At 43.4% G+C, this 23,888-nt stretch overlaps 1 protein-coding gene across 2 annotated transcripts; it reads left to right on the top strand.

Moving 5' to 3' along the window:
• Nucleotides 1–806: 806 nt before the first annotated feature.
• On the top strand, nt 807–23,370 carry BAALC (BAALC binder of MAP3K1 and KLF4). 2 transcript variants are annotated; one of them, XM_058025183.1, is made up of 3 exons: nt 807–998; nt 14,323–14,492; nt 19,673–23,370. In XM_058025183.1, the coding sequence occupies exons 1-3, from the start codon at nt 833–835 to the stop codon at nt 19,775–19,777; spliced, it is 441 nt and encodes a 146-aa protein (XP_057881166.1). In that variant the 5' UTR covers nt 807–832; the 3' UTR covers nt 19,778–23,370. The 2 variants fall into 2 exon arrangements, with proteins under 2 accessions (XP_057881166.1, XP_057881175.1); XM_058025192.1 differs by lacking the exon at nt 19,673–23,370 and adding an exon at nt 17,237–19,665.
• Nucleotides 23,371–23,888: the final 518 nt, after the last annotated feature.

The raw sequence follows: 23,888 nt of genomic DNA, 5'->3' as shown, positions 1-23,888 counted from the left end.
TAGTGTTCACGGGGCTGGTTCCAACCCTGCAGGGACCTTGTGAAGCAGGTCTTGCAATACAAACTGCGACCACCATCAATATGACTCAGTGCAGAATCTCTGCCTGTCACTTCGATTGCCCGAGCATCAGTTTAAATTACAGTCTGTTTTGCACGAGTCTCATGTTCTTGGTTGTTTCCCAGACTGAGTATTCAAGAGGAAAGAGTGGAGTTGAGCACTCAGTATTGCAGCTTCAGTTCCCAATTTTGCAGCAGCAAACTGCAGCACCAAAGTGGGAGCGAGGCTCTCCCGGCTGAAACAGGGAGGGGACGGCTGGCTCAGCGGAGCAGAGCCCAAGACCCAGCCAGGGCACACGAGCTGGGTGCAGGGCCGGGCCGGGGCTGCTGTGCGGTGCCAGCTGTGGCACGGGGGCATGTGCGTGTAAATCCTTTCCGTGCAGCCCTAGCCCGGGGAGGAGGGAGCTGTCCCCGTGTCTGCCCCGGCATCGGGCACCGGAGGGGCTCGGCAGGGCAGGGCCGGCCCCGCTTCTGGGAGAGCCCCGCGGTGGGGAAAGATCGGGGACAGCCGGGAGGCGGCGGGATGGGAGAGAAGCGGGAGGGGAGGGATGAGGGCTGCGGGAGGAGAAGGGGAGGGGACAGCCAGGAGCCTGGGTGGGGTGCGGGGGGACAGCGGAGATAATAAAGCCGGGGAGAAGGGGTAGACGGAAGAGCGGAGCCGGGGAGAGCTGGACGAGCGGGGATGGGCCCGAGGGCGTGAGCGGGGCCGCGGGGCGGCCGTGCCCGGCGGGGCGATGCTGCCCGGGCGGCGGCGGCGGCTCTGAGCGGGCGTCGCCATGGGCTGCGGGGGCAGCCGGGCCGACGCCATCGAGCCCCGCTACTACGAGAGCTGGACGCGGGAGACCGAGTCCACCTGGCTGACCAACACGGACTCCGAGAGCCCGCCGCAGGAGGGCGGCAGCGCCGAGGGCCCCGGCCGGGAGCAGGGCGGCCCTCGCCCCGGTGAGTGCGGGAGAGGCGGGCGGGCACCGCGGGGAGGGGAGCGGCGGCGACACCCTGTGTGTGCACCTACACACCGTGTGTGTGCACCTACACATCCTGTGTGTGCCCCTACACATCCTGTGTGTGCCCCTACACAGCCTGTGTGTGCACCTATACAGCCTGTGTGTGCACCTACACACCCTGTGTGTGCACCTACACATCCTGTGTGTGCACCTACACACACTGTGTGTGCACCTACACATCCTGTGTGTGCACCTACACACCCTGTGTGTGCACCTACAGACTGTGTGTGCACCTACACACCCTGTGTGTGCACCTACACACCGTGTGTGTGCACCTACACATCCTGTGTGTGCCCCTACACATCCTGTGTGTGCCCCTACACAGCCTGTGTGTGCACCTATACAGCCTGTGTGTGCACCTACACATCCTGTGTGTGCACCTACACACCCTGTGTGTGCACCTACACACCCTGTGTGTGCACCTACACACCCTGTGTGTGCACCTACACACCGTGTGTGTGCACCTACACATCCTGTGTGTGCACCTACACACCCTGTGTGTACACGTACACATCCTGTGTATGTACCTACACGCTGTGTGTGCACCTCCAGATCCTGTGTGTGCGCCGACACCCGCCGTGTGCGCACCGACCCCCGCTGTCTATTGCCGTTCACACTCGGTGTGTGTGTGCATGCAGCGGGGTGTTCCCGTGTTCCTGCTGGGCGAAGCGCGTACCCCGCCCCTCCAGCCCCCACGCCAGGAAATGCGGGCGCTCGAAGCTGCTCGGAGGGCCCGGAGCCTCTGCCCGGCCCGGCCCTCCCAGAGCGGCCCCGGGAGCGGACAGCGCCGGGAGCGGGCAGAGTCGGGAGCGGGCAGAGTCGGGAGCGGGCAGAGTCGGGAGCGGCCCCGGGAGCGGGCAGAGTCGGGAGCGGACAGCGCCGGGAGCGGGCAGAGTCGGGAGCGGGCAGAGTCGGGAGCGGGCAGAGTCGGGAGCGGACAGCGCCCGGAGCGGGCAGAGTCGGGAGCGGACAGCGCCGGGAGCGGCCCCGGGAGCGGCCCCATGCGCTCCGGGCTCTGGGCTACCGGAGCCGGCTCGGGCTCCAGAGAATCCCTCACGGCCGCGCTCGGCTGCGAGCGAGAGCGTACAGACGCCGTCAGCTGTGGAGCAATGTTATCAGAAGGAAGAGAACTCGGTCCTTGAGGTTCTTGAGATTCTACCCATACGTGGCTTTTTCTTTCACAAGACAAGTAACTTTGGAAATAAATTGAAATTAAGGAAGAGGCAGCTTTCTTCCACACTACCTCTGATGCCTTCTCTTATACAGAAAGTTGACCAGAGGGTGGGTTGGATAGGAGCAGACCTGCAAGTTTGAATTTCCCAGTTCTTGTCAGTATGCTACATCCCCAGTTGTGCACCTGAGGTGTTATAGAAGTGACAGATACGAGAGAGGGATTGAGGAGCTCTGATATGATGTGCAGTTTAAATTGATTTAAGAATTATTGTCTATTGCAGCAGTATCTAGAAATCTCAGCTTAAGTCCAGAAATTCATTGTGCTAGATGTTGTACAAATGGTTGCTGCCCAGAATAATTACAATTTCCATGTAAAGCAGTAAATGCCTATAGGCAGGTTCAGATGTAAATAAGTAGCTTTACAGACTTTTGTAGAAAGTAACAAAGCACCAGGAAGAAATTATGAAAGTGCAGGAGTGAAAATTCACAAAGGTGGGGTGGGCATCAAGGCCAGCTGGAATAGGGAGACCAAAACTCTCTGCTGACCAAAATGTGACAGGGAGGGAGAAGTCACAAAGGGTCTACGTTGTACTCCTAAAGGCCAAAGAAAGACTCTGCAGTAGTCACATGGGAAACCATGAGAATTTGAAGGTGAATGAGTCTATAAGATACCATGTTAAAGAAGATTAGATAAGAAATTTAAAGAAGCTCAAGATGATGCTGAGCAGTAAGTTCAAATTGTAGGTAAGTGTTGTCTCCAGCAGTGAAAGCTAAATAGAGTGTTAGCTTTTTACGCACACCATTATCTTAGCCATGTTTACTTTGAGTTGTGCCTAATCATAAACAGAAGCTAGACAGTTCAAGATCTGACTCTGAACAGGAGGTAATAAAGAGGTAGATCAGTAAGTATTCTTCCTAGAAACATGGGGTAATTGACTTTGTGTTTGGAGATGAGAATACCAGAGATAAGGAGAAGAGAACAACGCTCGAGACCAGCAGAGACTGATGAGGGCATGAAACTCTTTACAAGACAACCTTGCAGAAGAAATCAGAAGGAGAGTGATGAGGAAAGGACAGAGTAGAAGCAAAACCAATTCACTCTTCAACAGAGATTCACTCTTCAACTGAGCTGTGGTGACAGCAGTTTAAGGAGCCTGAGGAACACACATTGCTCCCAATTAGTGCCTCAAAATTCATGAAGTACTTCAGGGAGAGCTGTTGTAGGGTAAGGTTTGAGGTAGGGAAGGAAAAGGGATAAGGAGAGGTACTCCAGGGACAATAACAGTACTTTAAGTGAATTTACAGATGAAAGGGAGAGGAACGAGCAATTGGAGGGGCAAATGAGGTCAAATATGGATTTAAGACATGAAGAGGAATACGTGACTTTATTGTGAGAACTGAAAACTACCTCAGAGTGAGAAACAAAAAGGAAGGGTAAGGGAGGGGACAAGAGCAGGATGGGAGAGATGGGGAAATGGGAGATGGCACTGGCACAAGGCAAGGCAGGAAGGAGCTGTAACTGGGACACAGAAAGGGAGGAGGCAGCCAGGCAAGGGGGCACCAGCCAAACGAGGTTGGGGAAAGAGGATGAAGTTCTTCTCTGTCATTTTCCATTTGGAATAAACTGGTGAAATTCTGTGAAGAGAGAGACATAGAGATAGGATGAAAAAATATTTTGGGAAAAAATTTTTTTTGGGAAAAGACAAAAGCAGTAAGAGGTGGTTGTGATTGCCAACATGTCTCAGTTGTAGAAAAAACAGCAGAATTGGACATCAAAACGTAAAGAGGAGTAAATCACTCAGGGATGAAAGAATGTCGTGTATACAGAATCAGAGAGTGTAGCAGTGAGGAAAGGGTTAGTAACTCCCATACATTAATCTTAGTAATTTCATACCACCACAAATTTCATCATATGCTTCTCTTTTTTCATCCAGTACATTCAGGTTTCTGTGCCTGCTCTCATTGGAATTGTACGTATTTCTGTAGCCAAATGTTTGTACCTTTACCAAAGCATTTTGAAAGCTTAAATATTATTAAATTAATAGGAAAGTATTGTTTTTTTATAATTTTCTTATTTGCTTTTTTATTTTTCCAATTTCAATTGATCACTTGTTAGAGTATTTGTTAATTTCTCTACTTGATTTTTTACATCCATTTTTATAAAGTGTATATTAATCTCCCTATTTTTAAAGGAAGACATAGAGGCCAGTATTACTTGCTATAACATACCTAAAATAAGAGAGATGGTCTTAGGTTCATGAGAAGTGACTTAGGGGATGAGAAGTCACCAACAGACACAAATATAGGTACCTTGTAACTTATATAGTAATGTGTATTATGTAATGTTGCAGTACACTGCTGAGGCTTTGGCAATGAGGAACAGGGCAACCAGGTATGGATGAGGAGGGATAGAAAAGTAATAACTCCATGAAGCACTGTAGGTGCTGGAATTGAAAGGCATTTTCTGGAAAATAAGTGTACATACTCTTCATAGGATGAGTGGCTTCTGTGAGGGAGAAAAAAAAGAAAGAATCACAATGAGCCCTTAGAATAAAGCCATTTCTTGGAAGAACATCCATTGCTGTGTGAGCAAAGAACTTTTCACAGGACTGAGCTACTGCGTAGGTTATAGCTGGGGGAAATAATAGGCTGCATTTCTGCTTAGTAACCGTTCCTTGATCCTTGCAACTCTTTGCACAAATTGCTTTCTCTTTAGAGGGTCTGATTCAGCTAAGTGGAACTGTTAGCAAAGTAATGACTTTCAGAGGAAGTAATAATCTGTGGGTACAGATGAGTCCCCAGGGCAGCCACCACGGGTTGCACGCAAACCACGGCAAAAAGGTTGAATTCACAAAAAGCACACAAAAACTCTCAAGTATTTTGGAACATGCTTGCACAACCTGTTATGCTATGTTGGGATAACTTGCTGAAATGTAGATGTGGATGTAGATGTAGATGTAGTGTATATCCTAGAAATTTAAGATGTACAGTTTACTGCCAGAAACCAGAACCATACATGTAGTCTATAAACACATTCAATATGAACAAAAAAAAAAAAATTAATGTTGTTTGTTTTAAGCAGGTTTAAAGCAATTTTATTTCTACTTCTTTCTATTTTCACTGATGAGGTTAGTTGCTGTATTCAATTACTTTTCTTTATTATACCTGAAAGCCCCTCAGAGTGGATATGGGTCTTTATCTTGTGGTCAGAGAGACTTTACAATCCATTTACCCCACAGGCTGCAAGTCCCTTAAGACAGGATCTCTCCCCACTGTTTTTCCACAGCAACCCTCACAGTAAGACCCCAGTCTTTAATAGGGACTGTTATTGAAATGCAAATAAAAGTAATTAATTTTTAAATGATGTAGCAACCAAGTAAAAAATAATTCTCTTGTCTTAGAATGGAAAAGCTGAATACGGATTGCCTCAGGGCTGACTTGTTCCTCAGCTATTAAATTACTTGTTGATTTTTTATCATGACGTCACCCACAGTATCAGCTAAAAAATTGCTTTTTATTCTTTGAACTTTACACTTTTTCCTTAGTGAAGTAGGTTTTTTTTTTCCTGAAGCATATTAAAGAAAACATTATCCATATTTCACACAGACTCACCTGATGTACTCAGGAGGACAACTTGCCCATGGCATCAGCAAACAGAACTGCAGTAAGTGGTCTGCCAGGAATGAAACCTGCAATTTAGGATCAGCGAAGACATTTGCAGAACAGCTCTGAAATGGGAGGGCAATCGAGTCCTTTGTAAAATAGAGAGAATCAGAGGAATACAGGGGAAATGTTATCCCTGTCTAGCAGTGTGGCTGGCTGACAGTTCATCTTGCACAATTGACGTGCCTGTGTGTTGGTGAGCGATTCGTGCCCTGCTCTCTGGGGCTCAGCGCGGGCTCCCGCGGCTGCTCCGCTGTTCCCGGCTGGCTGACAGCTCCGGGTGTTTCACGGACCGGGCTCGTCGCTGCAGCTCGGCTCGGGCCGGGCCTCGGGATGCCGAATGCGGCGTTTCAGGGGCAGCCTTTGGCGGGGAACTTCTGGCCGGTCCGTTTGGGGCGGTGTGCGGCGGGGGCTGCGAGCCCGAGCAGCCGGGCCGGTCGGGCTGTGCCGGGCAGCCGCAGCCGTGCCGTGCTGTGCCGTGCCAGGGCAGCCGGGCTGTGCCGTGCCAGGGCAGCCGGGCTGTGCCGTGCCAGGGCAGCCGCAGCCGTGCCGTGCTGTGCCGTGCCAGGGCAGCCGGGCTGTGCCGTGCCAGGGCAGCCGCAGCCGTGCCGTGCTGTGCCGTGCCAGGGCAGCCGGGCCGGGCCGTGCCAGGGCAGCCGGGCTGTGCCGTGCCAGGGCAGCCGGGCCGGGCCGTGCCAGGGCAGCCGGGCTGTGCCGTGCCAGGGCAGCCGGGCCGTGCCGGGGCAGCCGGGCCGGGCCGGGCAGTGCCGGCTCCGGTTTCCGTGACAACGGGACGATGCTGGCTCGGACCGCGCTGCCGTCATCCGCTCCCGCCCTCGCCAGGTGCACGTAAAGTCAAGAGCTCCCCAGACATAAATAAGCAAACATCAGGTTGTCAATTAAGAAGCCGGTGCAGCAGAGTGTTTTTAGTGAACTGGGCTGCAGAGAAGTGTTTAATAAACCATGTGTTTTAGGTCAAGAGACAAAAATGGATCAGTGCATTACATAGGAAAATCAGGATCTCTTTGTGCTCTTATGCCCTTATGTTCTTTTATTAATGGGTTGTTTCAAAATCTGGTATGTTTAATAAACAACTATAGCAGTGATTCTGATGTGATATTTTCAGGAGATAGCCTTATTACAGTTCAGAATTACGGTGAAAGTGAATAAATGCAGTTCTTCTGGACTGTAGACATATTGCAGCCATTCCCTTTCCATGTTAGTCCAGACCTTGGGTATAATAATGCGTTGTGTTTGTGGCAATGTTTTGTAGTGGGAGCAGGGTACAGGGTTGGTGTCTGTGAGAAGCTGCCAGAAGCTTTCCCCATGTCCTGAGGAGCCAGGCAGCTCCAAGATGGACCCAGCACTGGCCAAGGCTTAGCTCATCAGCAGTCGGGGGGACACCTTTGGGATATATTTAAGAAGTAATGGCGGGAAGAACCTGCAGAAGAGCAGCTGGAGAGAGGACAGAGGAGAGAGAATGTGTGAGAGCAGTGCCTTTGCCATTTCCCATTCAACACACTGTTGTGGGTTTACCTGGGCCAGATGTCAGGCACTCACTCACTCCCCTCCCAGCTGGGCAGAGGAGAGAAAATTCAATAAAGGGTTCATGGGTTGAGATAAGGACTGGGAGAGAGATCACTCATTAAACACTGTCCCTGGCAAAACAGGCTCAACTTAGCAATATGAAATGAATTTACTGCACTAACAAAATCAGAGCAGGATAATGAGAAGTAAAATAAGCCCTCCTTCCCAGCTCTACCTCCTCCCCCAGTGGCTCAAGGAGGCAGGGAATGGAGTTTATGGTCAGTTCATCACCTGAGGCTTCTCCTGCTGCTCAGGGAGAAGAGGGGTGTCCCTTTTACAGGAGACAGTTCTCCATGAACCTCTCCAAAGTGAGTCCATGTCAGGAGCAGCAGCTCTGTGTGAACAGCTGCAGGGTGAGTCCCTCCCACGGGCAGCTGCTGCAGTGTGGGTCACCCTGCCATGGGTGCAGCCCTCCAAGGACAGCTGCTCCAGCCTGGGGCAGGGCCCTCTCTCCACTGGCTCTTCCACAGGGCCACAGCCTCCTCCAGGCACCCACAGCTCCAGTGTGGGTCTCATCCACAGGCGTGGGGGGATTTCTGCATCCCTTTGGACCTCAGGGGGCTGCAGGGCACAGCTGCCTCCCACGGGCTGCACCAAGGGCTGCAGGGGAATCTCAGCTCCGGTGCCTGGAGCACCTCCTGCCCCTCCTTCTCTGCCGACCTTGGTGCCTGCAGGGTTGTTCCTCTCACATGTTCTCACTCTGCTCTTCTCTGGCAGGAAAATTACACTGCACTACAACCTTTGTTTGGATTTTCTTGTACAGTAATCATATACTTGGGGTTTGCTTGGTGCAGAAGGTGATCAAGGATTAGTGCTGGCCTAAACCACTATTTGTTGCTCCACAAGAGAACACTGAAATTATTGGAAAAAATCAGACTCAGATGATAAATACAGCTTTTTGTAATGACCATATTTTTCAGCCCAACCCTAGCTGCTAATGCTTCCATTCCACACATTTTCACCTTTGCTGTATTTGATAGTGCAATAATGGCTTCATTTCACATTTCAGTTAAAAAACGGCACCAATACTTATTTGGCCCATCTGATTATGCTAAGCAATCTACCCCACCACCTCTGGAAGTATTTTTAAATTAATTGGTTTTTAATAAATATTGACTGCCTTGAAAAAAAGAATGCATCCATAGATAGCAGAACTTAAGTAAAAGTGTCAAAGGTAATTGAGAGATGAGAATTTTTTTTCTATGACCCTTCAGCTTGCTATTCTGCGAGAGGTATCAGACCCAATTGCTGGGAAATCTTCAATGTCGTTTGAGAGTAGGTGGTTCTGATACTGCATGAAGCCTCCTGAGCAGTCCTGGTGTCTCAGGGGGAGCAGCCACCCCCCAGCCCTGTGACAGAAGGGAGGGCAGGGGCTGGACAGGGCTCTCCAGGTGCTTCCTCCTTCCCCAGCAGCCTCTTCACTGCACTGTCTGTTCTGTGATTTTCTCAGATCACTGCAAGAGTTGTAATGCCAGCCAACCTAAACTGTGATCATCTTTGCACAAAACCTCTCAGGCTTCGATTAGCATCCATTCAGTTAGTGGCCAACAGCCTTGATAAACCCTCCCTACAGTCTAAGGCAGACCTGCTAGGATTGATCACCCACAGTTTACCCCAGTATAATAATTTACCCACTGCTAAAGAAAATTCACTGAAAATGTCACGTACAGGATTGAATTACATGAAAGACTTTCCCAGCTGTCACAGCACCAGGAAGCAGAAATGCTGTTGAGCATCAATAGAGATGATTTGCAGGAAGATGAACTGGAACCATCTCTCCAAATTGCTTCCCTGTGAAAAAACCCCTCTTTTTTGCAGCACCAAAATCTTCAAAGGCAAAAATATTCCTAGTTATTGGGAGCCAAAGGTCTGTCATTAACTAAAGGAAGGGATTTTACTCTGTCTCTGCAGCAGGTGGTGGGAGGAGGGATGGTGAGAGAGGGAGAGTGCCTGAAAGTGTTTGAGCAGGAAACCTGAGTCGTGGTTTTGTCAATCCTGCCTGCAAAGTGCTGAGAAGGAAATTGCTCTGCAAAATGACTCTTTTTGTGGAAACAGCACTCCTTGCCCTGTCCCAGTCTTCATATCCTGATTCAGGACATTTTATAATTGTTTTCTCTTTGCCCTGGGAGTGTATTTACACTTTACAGACAGTTCTAATTCTGCATTTTTCGGTTTATGAATGTAGAATTCACAGCAAAAAAATAAAAATTTTATTAGATTTAAGCAAAAGTTCCTGCCAATCTCAAAGCAGAAGAGCAATGTATTGCATACAGGAAACACAGTTCAGAGTGCAGCTTGCTCTGTTGTTCATTGATTAAAATTTCCAAAATTTCCACATAAAGCACTTCAATGCTGAATTACTAGGCAGAAATTCATCATTGAAGTGGCCAAAATCTCTCTTTTCTTTAACTGTAATCAGTTCTCGAAATACATCTCTTCATAGAAACAGAAATGGTATTGCTCGTTCCAACTTTTTTTCCCTCAAATGTCCCTGCAGTTTAAAACAGATTCCAGTGAAAAGAAATCTGGGATTGAAAGTTGGGGTTTATCTTCAATTGAATCTGTAACATTTAAGACTCAGGAACAGAATGCTCAAAGCCAGCAGTTTACTGTAAGGGTTTCTGTCTGACCTGCACCCAGCACCCCTCCTTTCTGTCGTACAGCAGCAGATCTCTGGCTCTGGTGTGTGGGTCCATTTTTCAGCAGCTGTCTCACATGAAACAAGGGCCCTGGTCCCTTGCTGTGCATAAAGAAATAATGCAATGAGGCAATTTTATCTTCTGATGAATACATTACAAAATGAAACACCGGTCTGCTTCCCTAGACTGCCACAATGCCTTTTCTGTTCTGTTTAGGAAAAGCACAGGTTAAAAGTAAGTGAAAGAGGTAGATGAAGGAGTGGTGTTTTACCAATTAACATGGACAGCTGGAGGCTGTGAGCCAGGACTTTACTTTTTAAGTTTTTCCTGAGTTCACTGAGCCCCTCTGCATTGCTGTTTGCTTAACTGAGCCTCACATTTGAAGCAGCTGATTAAAACAAAGCAATGTTGAGCCTCCTCCTGGCTCCTTCTCCTCTTGGGAGATGGAAGATTTAGGCTAGCTGGTCCAGATGTATGATAGCTACTGGAGAGAAAAATAACCAGCCCATTCTTCATTGACTGACTGAAATATTTTGATTGTGGGTTTTTTTACCAGTTTCCAAACAGTGTATATAGTTGTGTTTCTGTCTCTGTACATTTTGTCTGGATATTGTCCTCATGTTGCACTTTTCATTTTAGTAAACTGCTAGCATTTCCCATGGGGGCCATCAGAATTGTTTCAAGCACTTGCAGTACTAAAAGCATGAATATCTGACATTTGCACAATGCTGATGCCTGAATGCTTTCTGAGTGTTTACACTGTGTGCGGAAAAGATGGAAAAATGCAATGGATTTATCTAGAAGAAGATTGATGGCTGATGGCATGAAGTTTTAATGCAGCTACTGCCTTCATTTTAGAGTGAACATAAATGTGAGTGATGACTTTTTCACATGCATACAGATACATTAAAGCCAGAGCACTTTATGATCATAGTTACACTGGTTACGTCAGCAGTATCCTTCTGTATATTTATGCTGTAAGGCTGGGAATGGCACCAGGCCATACAGCCCACTGGACTTCCCTGAGTTAATTCCCACAAGGAACACACCTTTGGGACATTGAGACTGAATTTACAGCTTTCCAATGGCTGACATTTTGCCTAAGCCTTTGCAAATTATCCCAGTAGTCAATCACTATTTTAAAAAATAAATGTGTGCTGCAGTGTTGTGTGTCCCCAGGACAAGGTGAGAGATGAGAATTGACTCCAAGCTCTCAGAAGGCTGATATATTTATTATATTATATTATATTATATTATATTATATTATATTATATTATATTATATTATATTATATTATATTATATTATATTATATTATATTATATTATATTATATTATATTATATTATATTATATTATATTATATTATATTATATTATATTATATTATCATATTATACCTATTATATCATATTATATCATATTATATTATATCATATTATATCATATTATATCATATTATACTATATCATATTACATTATATTATCACTAAAAAAAGAAAACGGAGACCTCAGAAAGCTAGACAAGAATGATAATAAAACCTGTGAGTGACCAGAGAGTCCAACACAGCTGGACTGGGGTTGGTCATTAAGTAAAAACAATTCACAGGGAACCAATCAAAGATGCACCTGTTGGTAAGCAGCCTCCAAACCACATTCCAAGCAATCAGATAATTATTGTTTGCATTTTGTTTCTGAGGCTTCTCAGCTTCTCAGGAGAAAAATCCTGGTGAAGGGATTTTTCAGAAAATATCATGGTGACAAATGTGCAAGGTACTACTTGGAATGTTTAACTTCAATTCCAGCTGCTGAACCTTGGTAAGCAAAAGTGAGGATTCATTTCAGCCCATGTTTCATGTACCTTTAAATGCTTTTCATGGGGATTTCTATTTAGTCTGCCTAAATATTTTTGCTGCTCCTCAGTGTGATTAAGTGAAATGATGCATTTCACTCATCATAAAACTCCAGGTGTGTTTAGCTAGGTAATGAGACTGATAGTAATGCTTTCCGTGTCCATTGGAAATTAGTCTAGACCATAATGAGAGACGTTTTATTAGCACATCCCAAAGGAGAAGGAAAGCCCAGGTAAAGGAGAGGGAGGGAAGGAGCCTGTGAGCACCTCCAGCTGTAGGCAGATATACATTTGATGTATATCCAGATACACATTTTCAGGATTGAGGTTTTCCATCTGCCTCTGGAAATGGATTAATGTAAGAAAAAATTTTCTGTGCAAGACCAAAAGATGCTACACAATCTGATAAATTAACAATTGGACTTAATAACAAAATGGCTTTTTAGCTGACAGATGTTTCACCAGACAATTTAGTCAGAGACCAGATGGCCAAAGAGATACATGGTGGAAAGTAATTTCATAGGATGACTCCACAGAAGGAAAAACTCATCATTTGGAAGTTTGAAATGTCAAAGACTCAATTAATGGAATTAGTGAGTAATTCCTGTGCAGTTTGCCTGTTGAAAGCTGTGCTCAAGCTGGTTCCACTGCAAGGTGGAGCAGTGAGCTCCTGGCTGGAGCTCTGACTCACAGTGGCTCACTGCCTCTCCATCTCCCTCCCCGACAGCTGCTTTTGTCTGCAGCACCAGCCTGTGCCACTCACTGCTTTGCACCAAGGCATTGGTGCCTCTCCTCTGGTCCTGCCCAGTGATAGGGAGAGGTAAGGCCTAAAACACAGCTAGGAGGGGAATTTTGGGAGATGCAGGAGAGGTGAAGTTTACTGTTGCCTTACTGAAGTTGCATCTAAACTTGGACACAAGAACGACACCGGTTTTTATATCTAGCAGAAAAGGCAGTTTCCAAAGACAGAAGTATTTTTGTAAAAAATAAATTATAGTATTTTCAACTTTCAGTTCAAATTTTTTCAATCAAAACCTACATGACAGCATTATTAGTTACCATTGCAAGTTAAAGTGTCTTTGGAATACTCTGCCTCCATCTTCTGACTGCTCAGGGAAATGCAGTGACTAGTTTGTAGTCAGACATTAACTCACAGAATCATAGAATGGCTTGAGTCAGAAGAGATCTTAAAGACCTTTTATTCACAAAATTTCATATATTTTCAAGACCAAGGCTTTGAATATTTGGGTGAAACTTTAGTGAATTCAGTCATTTCTTTTGCTAGCTAATACTGACAAATGTTGCTTTCTACTGAAAAATCATCTTTTCTTACAGATTTCTGAGAAAGAATTCACGACTTTGCTTCGTTTTTAATATTTTTAACACAGCACTTGAATTCCTGCCTGATTAATGTAGAAGGTCTTGATGACAAAATGTCACTTCATACAGCCATGGCTTGTCATTGTTTTCCCACATACTTTTTCTCATTTAGTGTCTGTGACTCCTTAATTTTTCTATGTTTGATACCTGCATTGCCAGTTAGTAAATTTGCCTTCTTTGTTTCTCTTTTAACATAAAGCTCTTCATAAATAAGCTTTGACAAAAACTAAACTGAGAGCAACAGTCATCCACCCCACTTACCCCCTGTATTTGGATTTCAGACCCATTTTTGCAACCAGATGTTGAGTGCTCTGCACCCGCCATAAATGACAACTGGTTTTTGTTAATGCAGTAAGATGGGAAAATTCATCTATGCTGTCCAATATCATATTGTACAATTCATGTGTATGCACACAGCTAGAGCAGAAAGCAAACTACTCATTTATTTGATGGCTGATAGGCAAAACAACATGAAATAATTTTTTTCTAAATTTCTCAACTTCAAATGAAAAAAAATATGTAAAGCAAGGCCATGCATAGAGCAGCCTTTTATCCATATTTGAATGCCATGCTCACATCTAACCCCTTCATTTCCCAGAACTGGAACAGATCTAAGGGGGCCTTCTCTGGCTCTTCAGTTCAACTCTTGCTCATGCAAGGAGGTGTGTGTGTAGAGAAGTCAGCGGAGACCTGCAGGTGACAAAAATCCACTGACATGCTGCCCTCATTGACTGTTTTCCCAAGATTTCCTGAGCCAATGGTTCCCAGAGCAGTGGACCACAGGAAAAAGGCCAAATGATGTAAAATGTGAGGATGAAGATGCCACAGGGAGGTAGACTGCTCTCACTGGGGTACTGTACCACACCTTGCATCACTGACACCACCACAAAATGAGGCAAAACAGAGGCACTGCAGAGCCAGCTCAAACTGCTCCTCAGTATTAACTGCCCAATTCCATGTGTCCCTGCTAGGTCTTCTGGAGGATGGCAAATTGGCTCACACAGGGGTACCTACAGCATCAGCCACAGCTGGAACGCTGAATGCTGAGAAGAGGAGCAACTGTGGCTCTCAGTGTGCAAACCCCATGGTCCACAGCATGGGAACTACAGCACAGAGACAGAATGGCTTCAGGACCACTGAGGTATGAGAATTATGGTCACTATTGCCCAGCACTAGCTTCAACCAGGTCTAAGTTACTTTTGTGACAGCTTTTCTCTTTGCAGTGAAACTGTATTCAGTGTCTTGAGGTGTGAGAAAATGGTGCCAGGCTGCACTACAGGCATGGTGTGATGGAGCTGAGCACCTCTGGCAATGCTTCATGCCTGAACAGCCACAGAATTGATGTTTTATTTGTCAATCAGTGTAACACACACTTGCTACAGTAAAAAAAAGCCCCCATGCTCATTTCTTTCGAACTCAGTCCAGCTGTGGCATGTATCATACAAACTACTTAGATTAATTATCTGAAAAGGAACATGTTTTCCCTTAATTGCTGTTCTGCTTAAAATATGTGCACTGCATGAACCCTGGTTCACTCAAAGCTGGACATGAAACTTGAAAAAGTCAATGGGTGTCTTTTCAATAACTTCAGCAGGCTTTGGATCAGCTCCTCCCCCTTTTCCCCCTCACTTATGTGTTGTGTACATTGTATACATTGTAAGGACAAGGTTTGGGGCTATACCAAAGTCCAGCCTTCTCCTGCCACAGCTGCCTACCCACCCACCTGCCTCCTACAGCCTTCCTTCCACTCCTGCCCTGTTTGCGCAGCAGCTGCTGAGCTGCTGCAGACTAAAGAAAGCCAAAATCTATGGCTGGTTTACTGTTTCCTTGGTTTCTCATATGAGAAGGTGTTAACTAAAAATTCGGGGAAGGAAGGCTTCCTTGTCTTCTGGGTTATCTGCAGATATAGCAGATAAAGTCCTTTACATGGCCCTTGGCATTTCTGGGGGAATCTCAATTTCTACTTTGAGAAGTGCTTGCCATGCTGCTGTTGCTGCTTCCCCTACTTTTTCAGGGGAGTCTCCTCTTGCTACAATATAATGAAATTTCACATCTGGGGAGAGGGAGACTGTAAAGGTTTGGCAATCACAGAATGTGCAGTCATGGGTGAATGTTTAAATCTCTGTGGGAATCTGTCAAAGGTACACTGCACTTGCTTCTGGGTGAGCATGAATTGAGCCTTGAGGTATTCCCAGAGTGGAATCATAAATAACATCTTTTATGTTATCTTTTATGTCCAGTTTTGCCCTCTGTGAATAGGTTGCTCCCTGAATTTGCATTACAGTTCCACAAAATTTGGCACAGCAGTAGTTAAAGGGTTAATATTGGCATTCAGTCTCCTGCAGACAATGGTGGGTGGCCACTGTCCCCTCAGCTTTTCACCATTCTCCAAGGGATGAAATTGGTTTCCTTATCTGTACAATGCTGGCTGGAATAGCAGCCCTCTTAAGCATAATTTTTACCTTTTCTTCCAGTTTTTGCTTTATCTCCTTTTCTTTCTGCAACTGTTTGTGCAGCTGCTCAGTTTCCAAAGATAGTAACAATTCAGTTGTTTTTCTGCCCTCTATTTCCTCTCCCCGATTTTGTTTCACACTGCTGTGTTTTTTTCCTACCTAATTTCTACAATAATTGTCTTTCCCTATGCTCTGTTGAAGCGAACAGAACCTTAAAATTATCTTTCTCAGTTATAAGCTTGTTATTGGGTTCCCAATCTTTCATTTATTTCCCTCTCAAAAGCCAGTGATGACTTTAATACTCCATTTTCTGATTTCAAAGCAGCATGTTCTATATATAACATATTTGAGGGAAGGACTCTTTAATTCCCTTTTGCATGTAAGATAAATGAGCCTCCAATACTGCGTAAATAATTGCTTTGTATTTCCAGAATTTTTGGGCCCATTTCTTTCCTGCCTGGGAAGGAGCACATTCATACTTCTGTAACTGTTTATCCATGGCAATCCTGCTGACTACACAAATTCTTCTGTCACATAAAAAATCAGAAAGGCAACCTCCCCCCTTGCTTTCTGTGTTGTCTGCAGATGTAGTGGGCCTGGGGGCCCTCCCTTCCTCACTCACTGCCTGTCTGAGATCCTGGGAGACCTTCACAGACAATATTTCTGAGTGAGCACTCTGGCACTCTGGGTCTGGGAGGGTGCCAGAGGCACAGAGGGGTGGCACAGTAATTGTGGTCAGGAGTGCAGTCCCTGATGCAGAACTGACATGCATTGCACCGTGAGTCTGGGCAAACTCAGTAAGACTCCACATCCACAAACAGAGCAATTTCTTGCCTCTTGGACACAGTAAGATCCACAGTGCTGTTGATAAATGCACTGACATCAGAATGCATAAGCAATAGTATTACTGTGAATAAAGCTTACCTGACAGGAGTCCCCATGGGGGAGGAGAGGGTACAGCCTGTTGAGCATCCCAGGACACAAAGGAAGAGTCTCCTCTGACTTCCCTCCCCTGTTAAGTCATATTTATATTGTTCTCTTCAAAGATGGGGGAAAAAGTTTCAGTTGACATAATTTCACACTTAAATGGAGTTTGAGTAGCTTTATATACATGTAAAGATAGTACAGGTTTTACTTTGTTAGCATACAACATGGGGCATGAAAAGGAAGATGTATTTTCAAGTTCAAGCAAATTTCAGCTTTTGATCACCATTTGGGTCATTCCTTCAGCTTAAGTCCTGTTAGGTGTGTTGTTTTAAACAGAGAATGACTGCAACACCTCTGTGCAATTCCATCCTTTGTTTCTTGACTCTCTCAGACATGAACAAGCTCCCCTGGTGTTTCTGCTCCTCAGGCGTGCACAGTTTGTTGAATTACTGCCAGTGTGGGCACTCCTACTCGCTGAGCTTTGTCTTTTGACATTTTTCCACAGATAGTGCCTCAGCACAGCATGTGGCAGAACAGCTACACCCACCCCATCAGAAGCTTTCCCATCTTGAGAGTCACATCCTTAAACCAAGGGGTCTGAGCAAATGAAGAAGGGAATTTGGATTGAATGTCACCTTGCATTTGCCAACACACAACACATCAGTACATGTCCATTTATTTTATAGCTCCATTGTATTATTATCTTTTGTATTGCTATAGTGCAAAGATATTCCCAGGTGACATAAAAGATACTGTATCTTTTAATCAGATACTGCTGTACCTTTTCATGAGATACTGCACCTCCAGGTGGACAGGGGCACATTCCACAGCAAGCATGACATCTAGACCCATGGGATTTCTGTAAATGAAAAGCCCAAATGCTTGTCCTAGCCACTAGCCCACAGAGAAATCTTAATTGGTGAGGTTGGTTATGGTCGAACAGAACTACACAATTATCAATCCAATTTGAAAAAGACTTGGTCACAATTCATAATTACAGTTTGCACCTGTCCTACTGTTAGAGAAAATTGTCTAATTTTGTAATTGAATGGAAAATTACTTCTGTATTGCACTTAGTAGGAAGTACGGGTAAATTCCCACAACATATTAATCATGTGAGTGTTGACTGTGATGGTACTGCTCAGTGAAGTGTGGGTTCCTGCCCTGAGGCCCCATGACTTTGAAGGTACCCTCCTGCATTTTCTAGCTGAGATACATTCAGTAACGCGTATCTCTGCTGTTGCAGATCAGTGCCAAACAATTTCTGATAATAACTAAAGCATTTACATTATTCTCCACATCCAATGCAGGTACATAATAAGTTGTTTAAACTTCTTATAGTAAAAAAAGAAATATATATGCCTAGAGAGAAAGAGTAGTATCTAATTTAGGCTCCAGCTCTGGTCTGCCATTCTGCATCTGTGTTTTTCCACTTTTAGGGAACCATAAGGTGAGCATATAATGTGAACACCTTAAGTTTAGATGCCTAGAGTTGAAAAGGTGATTTTCCCCTGCAGCTCAAAATGTACCCATTTTATCTCCCTGAGCATTCACATTTAATAGAGTTTTCCTTTTGTCTCAACATGCTATGGAATACAGTGCAATGCAGCACATGGTGCCCTTGCAAGGCTTGGGTTGTGCCATCAGCCTGTGGGCTAGCAGGGGATAAATCATGTCACCTCTCTGTTTCTCACTTTTTCCAACATCAAGCTCTAAAGCAGCCATCTGCCTTATCCCTTGATACCTGGTTATGGCAGGGTACAGCTTGTGCTGTTGGAGGGGGAAAGGTTTGACACTGAGTCAGAGAAATTTTATTATCCTCTTATGACTGTAATGTCAAAACAATTTAGAAGTAAAAGATTGATGGTGATGATGATGATGACGGTAATAAAGAAAGGAGTGGTAATACCAGTGAAGGTAACAGGTTGGTCAGATATCCCCCCAAAGAAAAGGTGGTACCCAGATTATGTCCCTGACTGACAATAATCTGGTTTGATTCTCATTGTAGTCTTTGGCAAGGACTTGCATGAGCAGTAGCACAGGGAGAGCAAATGGCAAAGGAGCTGGTGTATTCAGGCTGCAGAAATGTGAAATAATACACAGCAACAAATTAACTCCAGGTGTTTCTCTGTGGTATATATGAACCTTCCATTTATGTCAATGGCTGAACTTTATCAGATGTTATTTTACCTGGCACTCTTACCATGTAAATAATGCCTAATTTACCTGGCATTCCTTACACTGACAAATAGTCTCATGGAACACTGGCAATGCAATAATCAAACCCACCTAACCCAGCTATGTGTCTCTATCAGCCCAGATCTGGGTACACTTTATTAGACCTATCCAGTTTCCTGTGCATTATGGTGTGTTGCTTATGGCAACAAGCAGTCTGGGAGATGGAAAAGTACAAATTTAAATTAGGGATGCACTTGCATGCCTCAGACAGACTGACTTTTTTGAATATTGAAAATAAACTGATGAATCTCTGAAAGGTATATATTGTGCTTGGATCTTTTATGCAGGCAGAAGTGGTAATTTAAAACTATATTTTCATGTCAGAAACATAAAATCAAGTACAGAAAATTCAAGCTCAGCTAATGATGCACTATTCACAGGGACATGGAAAGGAATCTCTCATTTTCACTTCTGGGCTGAAACCAGATTTATTTGCTCTGCCTTTACAGTACACACATGCAGAGATGATAATTATAGGCAAGAATGTTGATCCAAAGCCTACTGACATCCACTGCCTTTGCAGCAGATAAAAGCTTGTGTCCACGCTGAATGAGACAGTTGCTCTGCACCACAGTGCTGTGAGAAGGATGCTGGAGACATTCTGTTTATTACATAGAACTATTTTTGTAAATTAGGGGTTAATCACCAGTGACTCTTTCTGCTGTCATTGTGGAACTCACTGTACTGTTTAAAACTCTCACAGAGTAAATGGGACACACAGAAAACGTCCACACAAGAAGTCGCCATTAACGTTACAAAAGGCATCAGACAAAGTGACAGAAGAAAAACAAAGAATTGTGCCAATTAATGAAGAAAATTGCAGGCGAGGATGGACTTAACAAAGCTTCACTGCACTTTAAATGTCAGTTCACTGAAGACATGAAGATCTCCACGTGTTCCAGGTTGAATACAGCAGGCAGCTGCTACTGAGTGCCTCCAGAAGCAGGTCTTGTGGAAACCAGCTGCAAGCACCGTAGGCATTACAGTGTGTGTCTAAAGAACAGACATAGTCATTTGTCTAAAGCGGTGGCACTGCACAGACGTACACATAAAATCCATTATATTTGTTTTTTACTGACTTTCATGTTATCCCTTGTGTATGTCCTGTTCCACATTGCTATTAAGATGAGGCTGGATAATAAGGGGTACAGCTCATCACAATTAAAACCAGGAAATGAACAAAGGAATCTGAATTTTTAGTCATAAAGTTGTTTTGAGTGTGGACATTTAAACCCAGACTCATTTAAAGCACTCACATATTTTAAAACACAAGCCCAGATATCTCAAGAAAGTGAAACTAAAGTCTAGTCTTCCACTAAATCTCTTTTCAATTATATATATAGGTTAAATATAGTTAAGTCATACAGTAATGTTTTTATATAGTAAATGTTCAATTACTTAGTTTTAATTTATTGTTTGTATTGACATAATTTTGGTCTTAAAAATAGTAACTTTCATATTGATCAGCCTTACTTGAAGGTCCTAATCTCAACTAGTAAGTAGAGTTGTGGCTACTTGGTTGTTTTATAAATGCCCCTTTGATTATGTTGAAGCCCAGTCTGCCTAGGAAAAAAGTTACCATTAATATTACAAGAAAATAACCACAATCTTTAAAGTCATATTCTAATGTCAGTTCAAAAAGTTAACTTTCTTTGATAAGATATAATAAATTCACTGTGCTGAACTTATTTAATACATTGTGAGCGTACTGTGCCACAGTACTCTATGATTATAATAAATATATATCTAAAAAGAATATAAATGTTCAGTATAGTGAAGTCTAGGAATTAATTCAACATATTACTTCTTAATATGGAAGTAATAATATATATTCTCTGTGAGTTTGCATGTTTTTGAAGATAAAAGAGGTAAATTTATTTGCCTCCTCTATCAGACATATATCCATGTATCCATAATATACATCCATATATATGTGTGTATATATATATATATATATATATATATATATGGATGTATATTAGTATCCTTAAAGAGCCATTCAAAAGAACTGTTCAAAACAAGCATAAAAGAATAGAATTGTGAACTGAACCCTAGTTTATTCTGTATTAGGATCATTTTATTAGCTTGCTGCTTATGTGTGTGAGTTACTTTCCTTGTTGTACAACAAGTCTATGCAATAGGATTTGTTTATTAATTACTCCAACAAAAAGGCAAACTGGAATCCAGAGTTAGAGCCAGAATTTTGCATACCATAGCATATTCTGAAAGGATTTATTGGCAGAGAGAGTGCAGTATAAACTTATATGGTACAAGAAAGCTACAGAAAGTGATTAATGATCCTGATGTGTTTAAGGATAAACAGGATTTTGAAGGAAGGCAAAAGGGAAGGTTTGTTGGGTAAGAAGCTGTTCCAGAGATTGTGGCCTTGGGTGGATACCACATTAGAGTGAGTAGATGCAAGAACAAAGGAGTCCTGTCAGTGAGAGTATTTATTAGCTAAAAAATTATTTTGTGAGGATTGCTGATTGTGTCACACGGCTCGGGTCACACCACAGAAGGAAGCCCATGAGCTGCGTGGCACATGAGGCAGCCCTGGCTCATGCCAGCAGCCATCAGGGAGGCAGCTCTTGAGCCTTCTATTCCCAGCATGAGCTGTGACAGGATGCTTTGCAGGAGATGGCCTTGGTAGACAATTATCTGGGCAGCAGCACAGACCTTGCTGCCCACATCTCCCATCAGGGCAGCAGCTGCAGAGTGCTGGATGCTGCCTGCCCTGGCCTGCTCATGATAATGTTCCTGAGCTACTCCAAGATCCCCTAAACCTGTTTATATCCTGAAAATTAACTTTATGACATTCAAAGATTGGATCCAACTTCTGTGGTAAAAGCCATGTTCAGTAATAAGCAATTTTACCCACACTCCCCATGTAATACATTACTGTTCTCATTCATTAGGCATTAGTAACTAAAAGAAATTACATTCTGTCCTAGGTGGCTTCTTAGTGTTTGATGTGCAAGCTTGCAATGACCTTAATAAAACTAAGAGAATGTTGTGGATATGTAGATCTTGCTTCTGTACACAGATTGGGATGTACATATGTTTACTTTCCTTCTACTAGAGAAAACCACAGGTAGAAACAACCAATTTATAAAGTAATACCCCACTCTGTATAATTAGGGTGACAGAATCTAGTGTATACCACTTTAGACAATTTAAAGTCCTCGTAATAGATTCCCACATTAGTTTTAGTGGAAGAAGCAAGCCCAAAGGATCATATGGACATTTTCACTCCAGTGGCCTTCCTAGAAATGAGGAGTCTTATTTACAGGGTCTGTTCTTTGAGCATCATCTTTCAAATATAAATGGCTCAAAGACATCAAATAAAATACCATGTTAAAAGACATGGACTTTCAGATGAAAGACCTGTGGACATGTCTGTCTTATATGTCAGATTTTTTAAATGTAATTTTCTCCAAAAAGGCATTATTGCCACGTAATTTATTTGACATCCCTTGGCTGCCTGTGAAGATTTCTACAGGCACACTGAAACAACACACTTTCTGCTGGAATGATTTGCCAACACATGGTGAGTTCTTATGATTTATCTAAGTTCAGATTTTAAACAGAAAGGAACTTTGTCACATTTCCACAATTCTAACACAATATATACATAGGATTTTCCTATATATCTTGATAGATCTTCTTCCACTATGTGAGAAATGGAATCATTCAAAAGCAAGAGGATATTGTCTAAAGAGAGAGGATTTAGAGATACCAATTCATCATGAGGCAAATTAATGTTCTCAAAGACTCAGTACAGCTTTATCTTACACTATTCCTTCATCTTCTCCCTTATGATTCCTTAATGTATTTCATCATTTCAGCATCACTGCAGGACACTGAAGGAAGACACACAATTTTAATGTGCGACTGAAATGATTTTGTACTGACATAAATAGGAGACTATAATTATTGTGTAAGCAATATATGAGTACTGCATTAAACATGCATTCTTGTTAGTAGAATTACTGAGATTTCATAAAAACCAGAACACAGATAGTTTTGATCTTCGTAGTATGCTCATATACATATTTATTTGTGCATGTCTCTGCATGTGTATATTGTAATGTCTTTAGTGTGTGCTTCTGCACTTCAGGCACATTTTTTTGAGAACCTTTAATTTCTGTTTGTAATTCTGATACCCAAGTGTAAAATATTTTATTGTTTGAACTGAAATTTGTTTTACATGCTTTATGAAAAGAATGAGATATATCATCTGTGCACAGAAATGGTATTTGAAAAAGCAGGCTTAGTTTTATTTACAAACACATCTAAATTCAAACTAGACTAATGGGAACATTTTTGTACTCTCTACAGATTAATGAAGATTGAGCTTAAATTTGAAAATAAAATAAAGAACATTTTTAAAGTATCTGTTTATTACTCCACTTATTTCACATTTCTGTGTTTCTGGTTGGGCTTTTAAAGCTGAGCTCAAAGAGGGCAAAGGTGTAATGAATGGCACATCTGCTATTCATGGAATCAGAATATTTCCGTATCTGATGTTCTCAGGTTGTGGTTCATGGACTGCTTGGTCATATGAAAGAAAGCAAAATATATATATTCCCATAAGAAACTGGTGTATTTGCCAAAGAGAGATTATGAGATCAAAATACATTTGTACCTCTGTAATTATAAATGGGAGAGTTTGTGGTTGCTGTCATGGCTAAAGTGGAAGACAGTGGGAATCTGAGACACTTTGCCTGCTAAGATGCCATGAGGCAGCTATGAGGCAACTAGAATACCTAGCTGAAAAAAGCTCTTATTCCTGCCTGAACTGGAGAGCACAGGATGGAAAAGTAGCTGTGGTGTTGTTTGACCTCTGCCATAGAAATAAACTCATAGCTTTTACAGATGATGCTTCTTATTTTTTCCAAAATTGCACAAAATTTTCGCTA

The sequence above is a fragment of the Melospiza georgiana genome, chromosome 1 (genome assembly GCF_028018845.1).
Source record: "Melospiza georgiana isolate bMelGeo1 chromosome 1, bMelGeo1.pri, whole genome shotgun sequence".
NCBI lineage: Eukaryota > Metazoa > Chordata > Aves > Passeriformes > Passerellidae > Melospiza > Melospiza georgiana.
Note: the sequence above shows the minus strand (reverse complement) of the source record. Positions and strands in the feature narration are given on the sequence as shown.

Excerpts from the sequence above, each read along its gene's own strand:
- BAALC (XM_058025183.1), top strand. The coding sequence starts at position 833 with ATGGGCTGCGGGGGCAGCCGGGCCGACGCCATCGAGCCCCGCTACTAC. Across the intron at positions 999-14,322 it reads GCAGGGCGGCCCTCGCCCCG|GTCTTCTGGAGGATGGCAAA; the intron begins GTGAGTGCGGGA and ends TGTCCCTGCTAG. Across the intron at positions 14,493-19,672 it reads ATGGCTTCAGGACCACTGAG|AGTAAATGGGACACACAGAA; the intron begins GTATGAGAATTA and ends AAACTCTCACAG.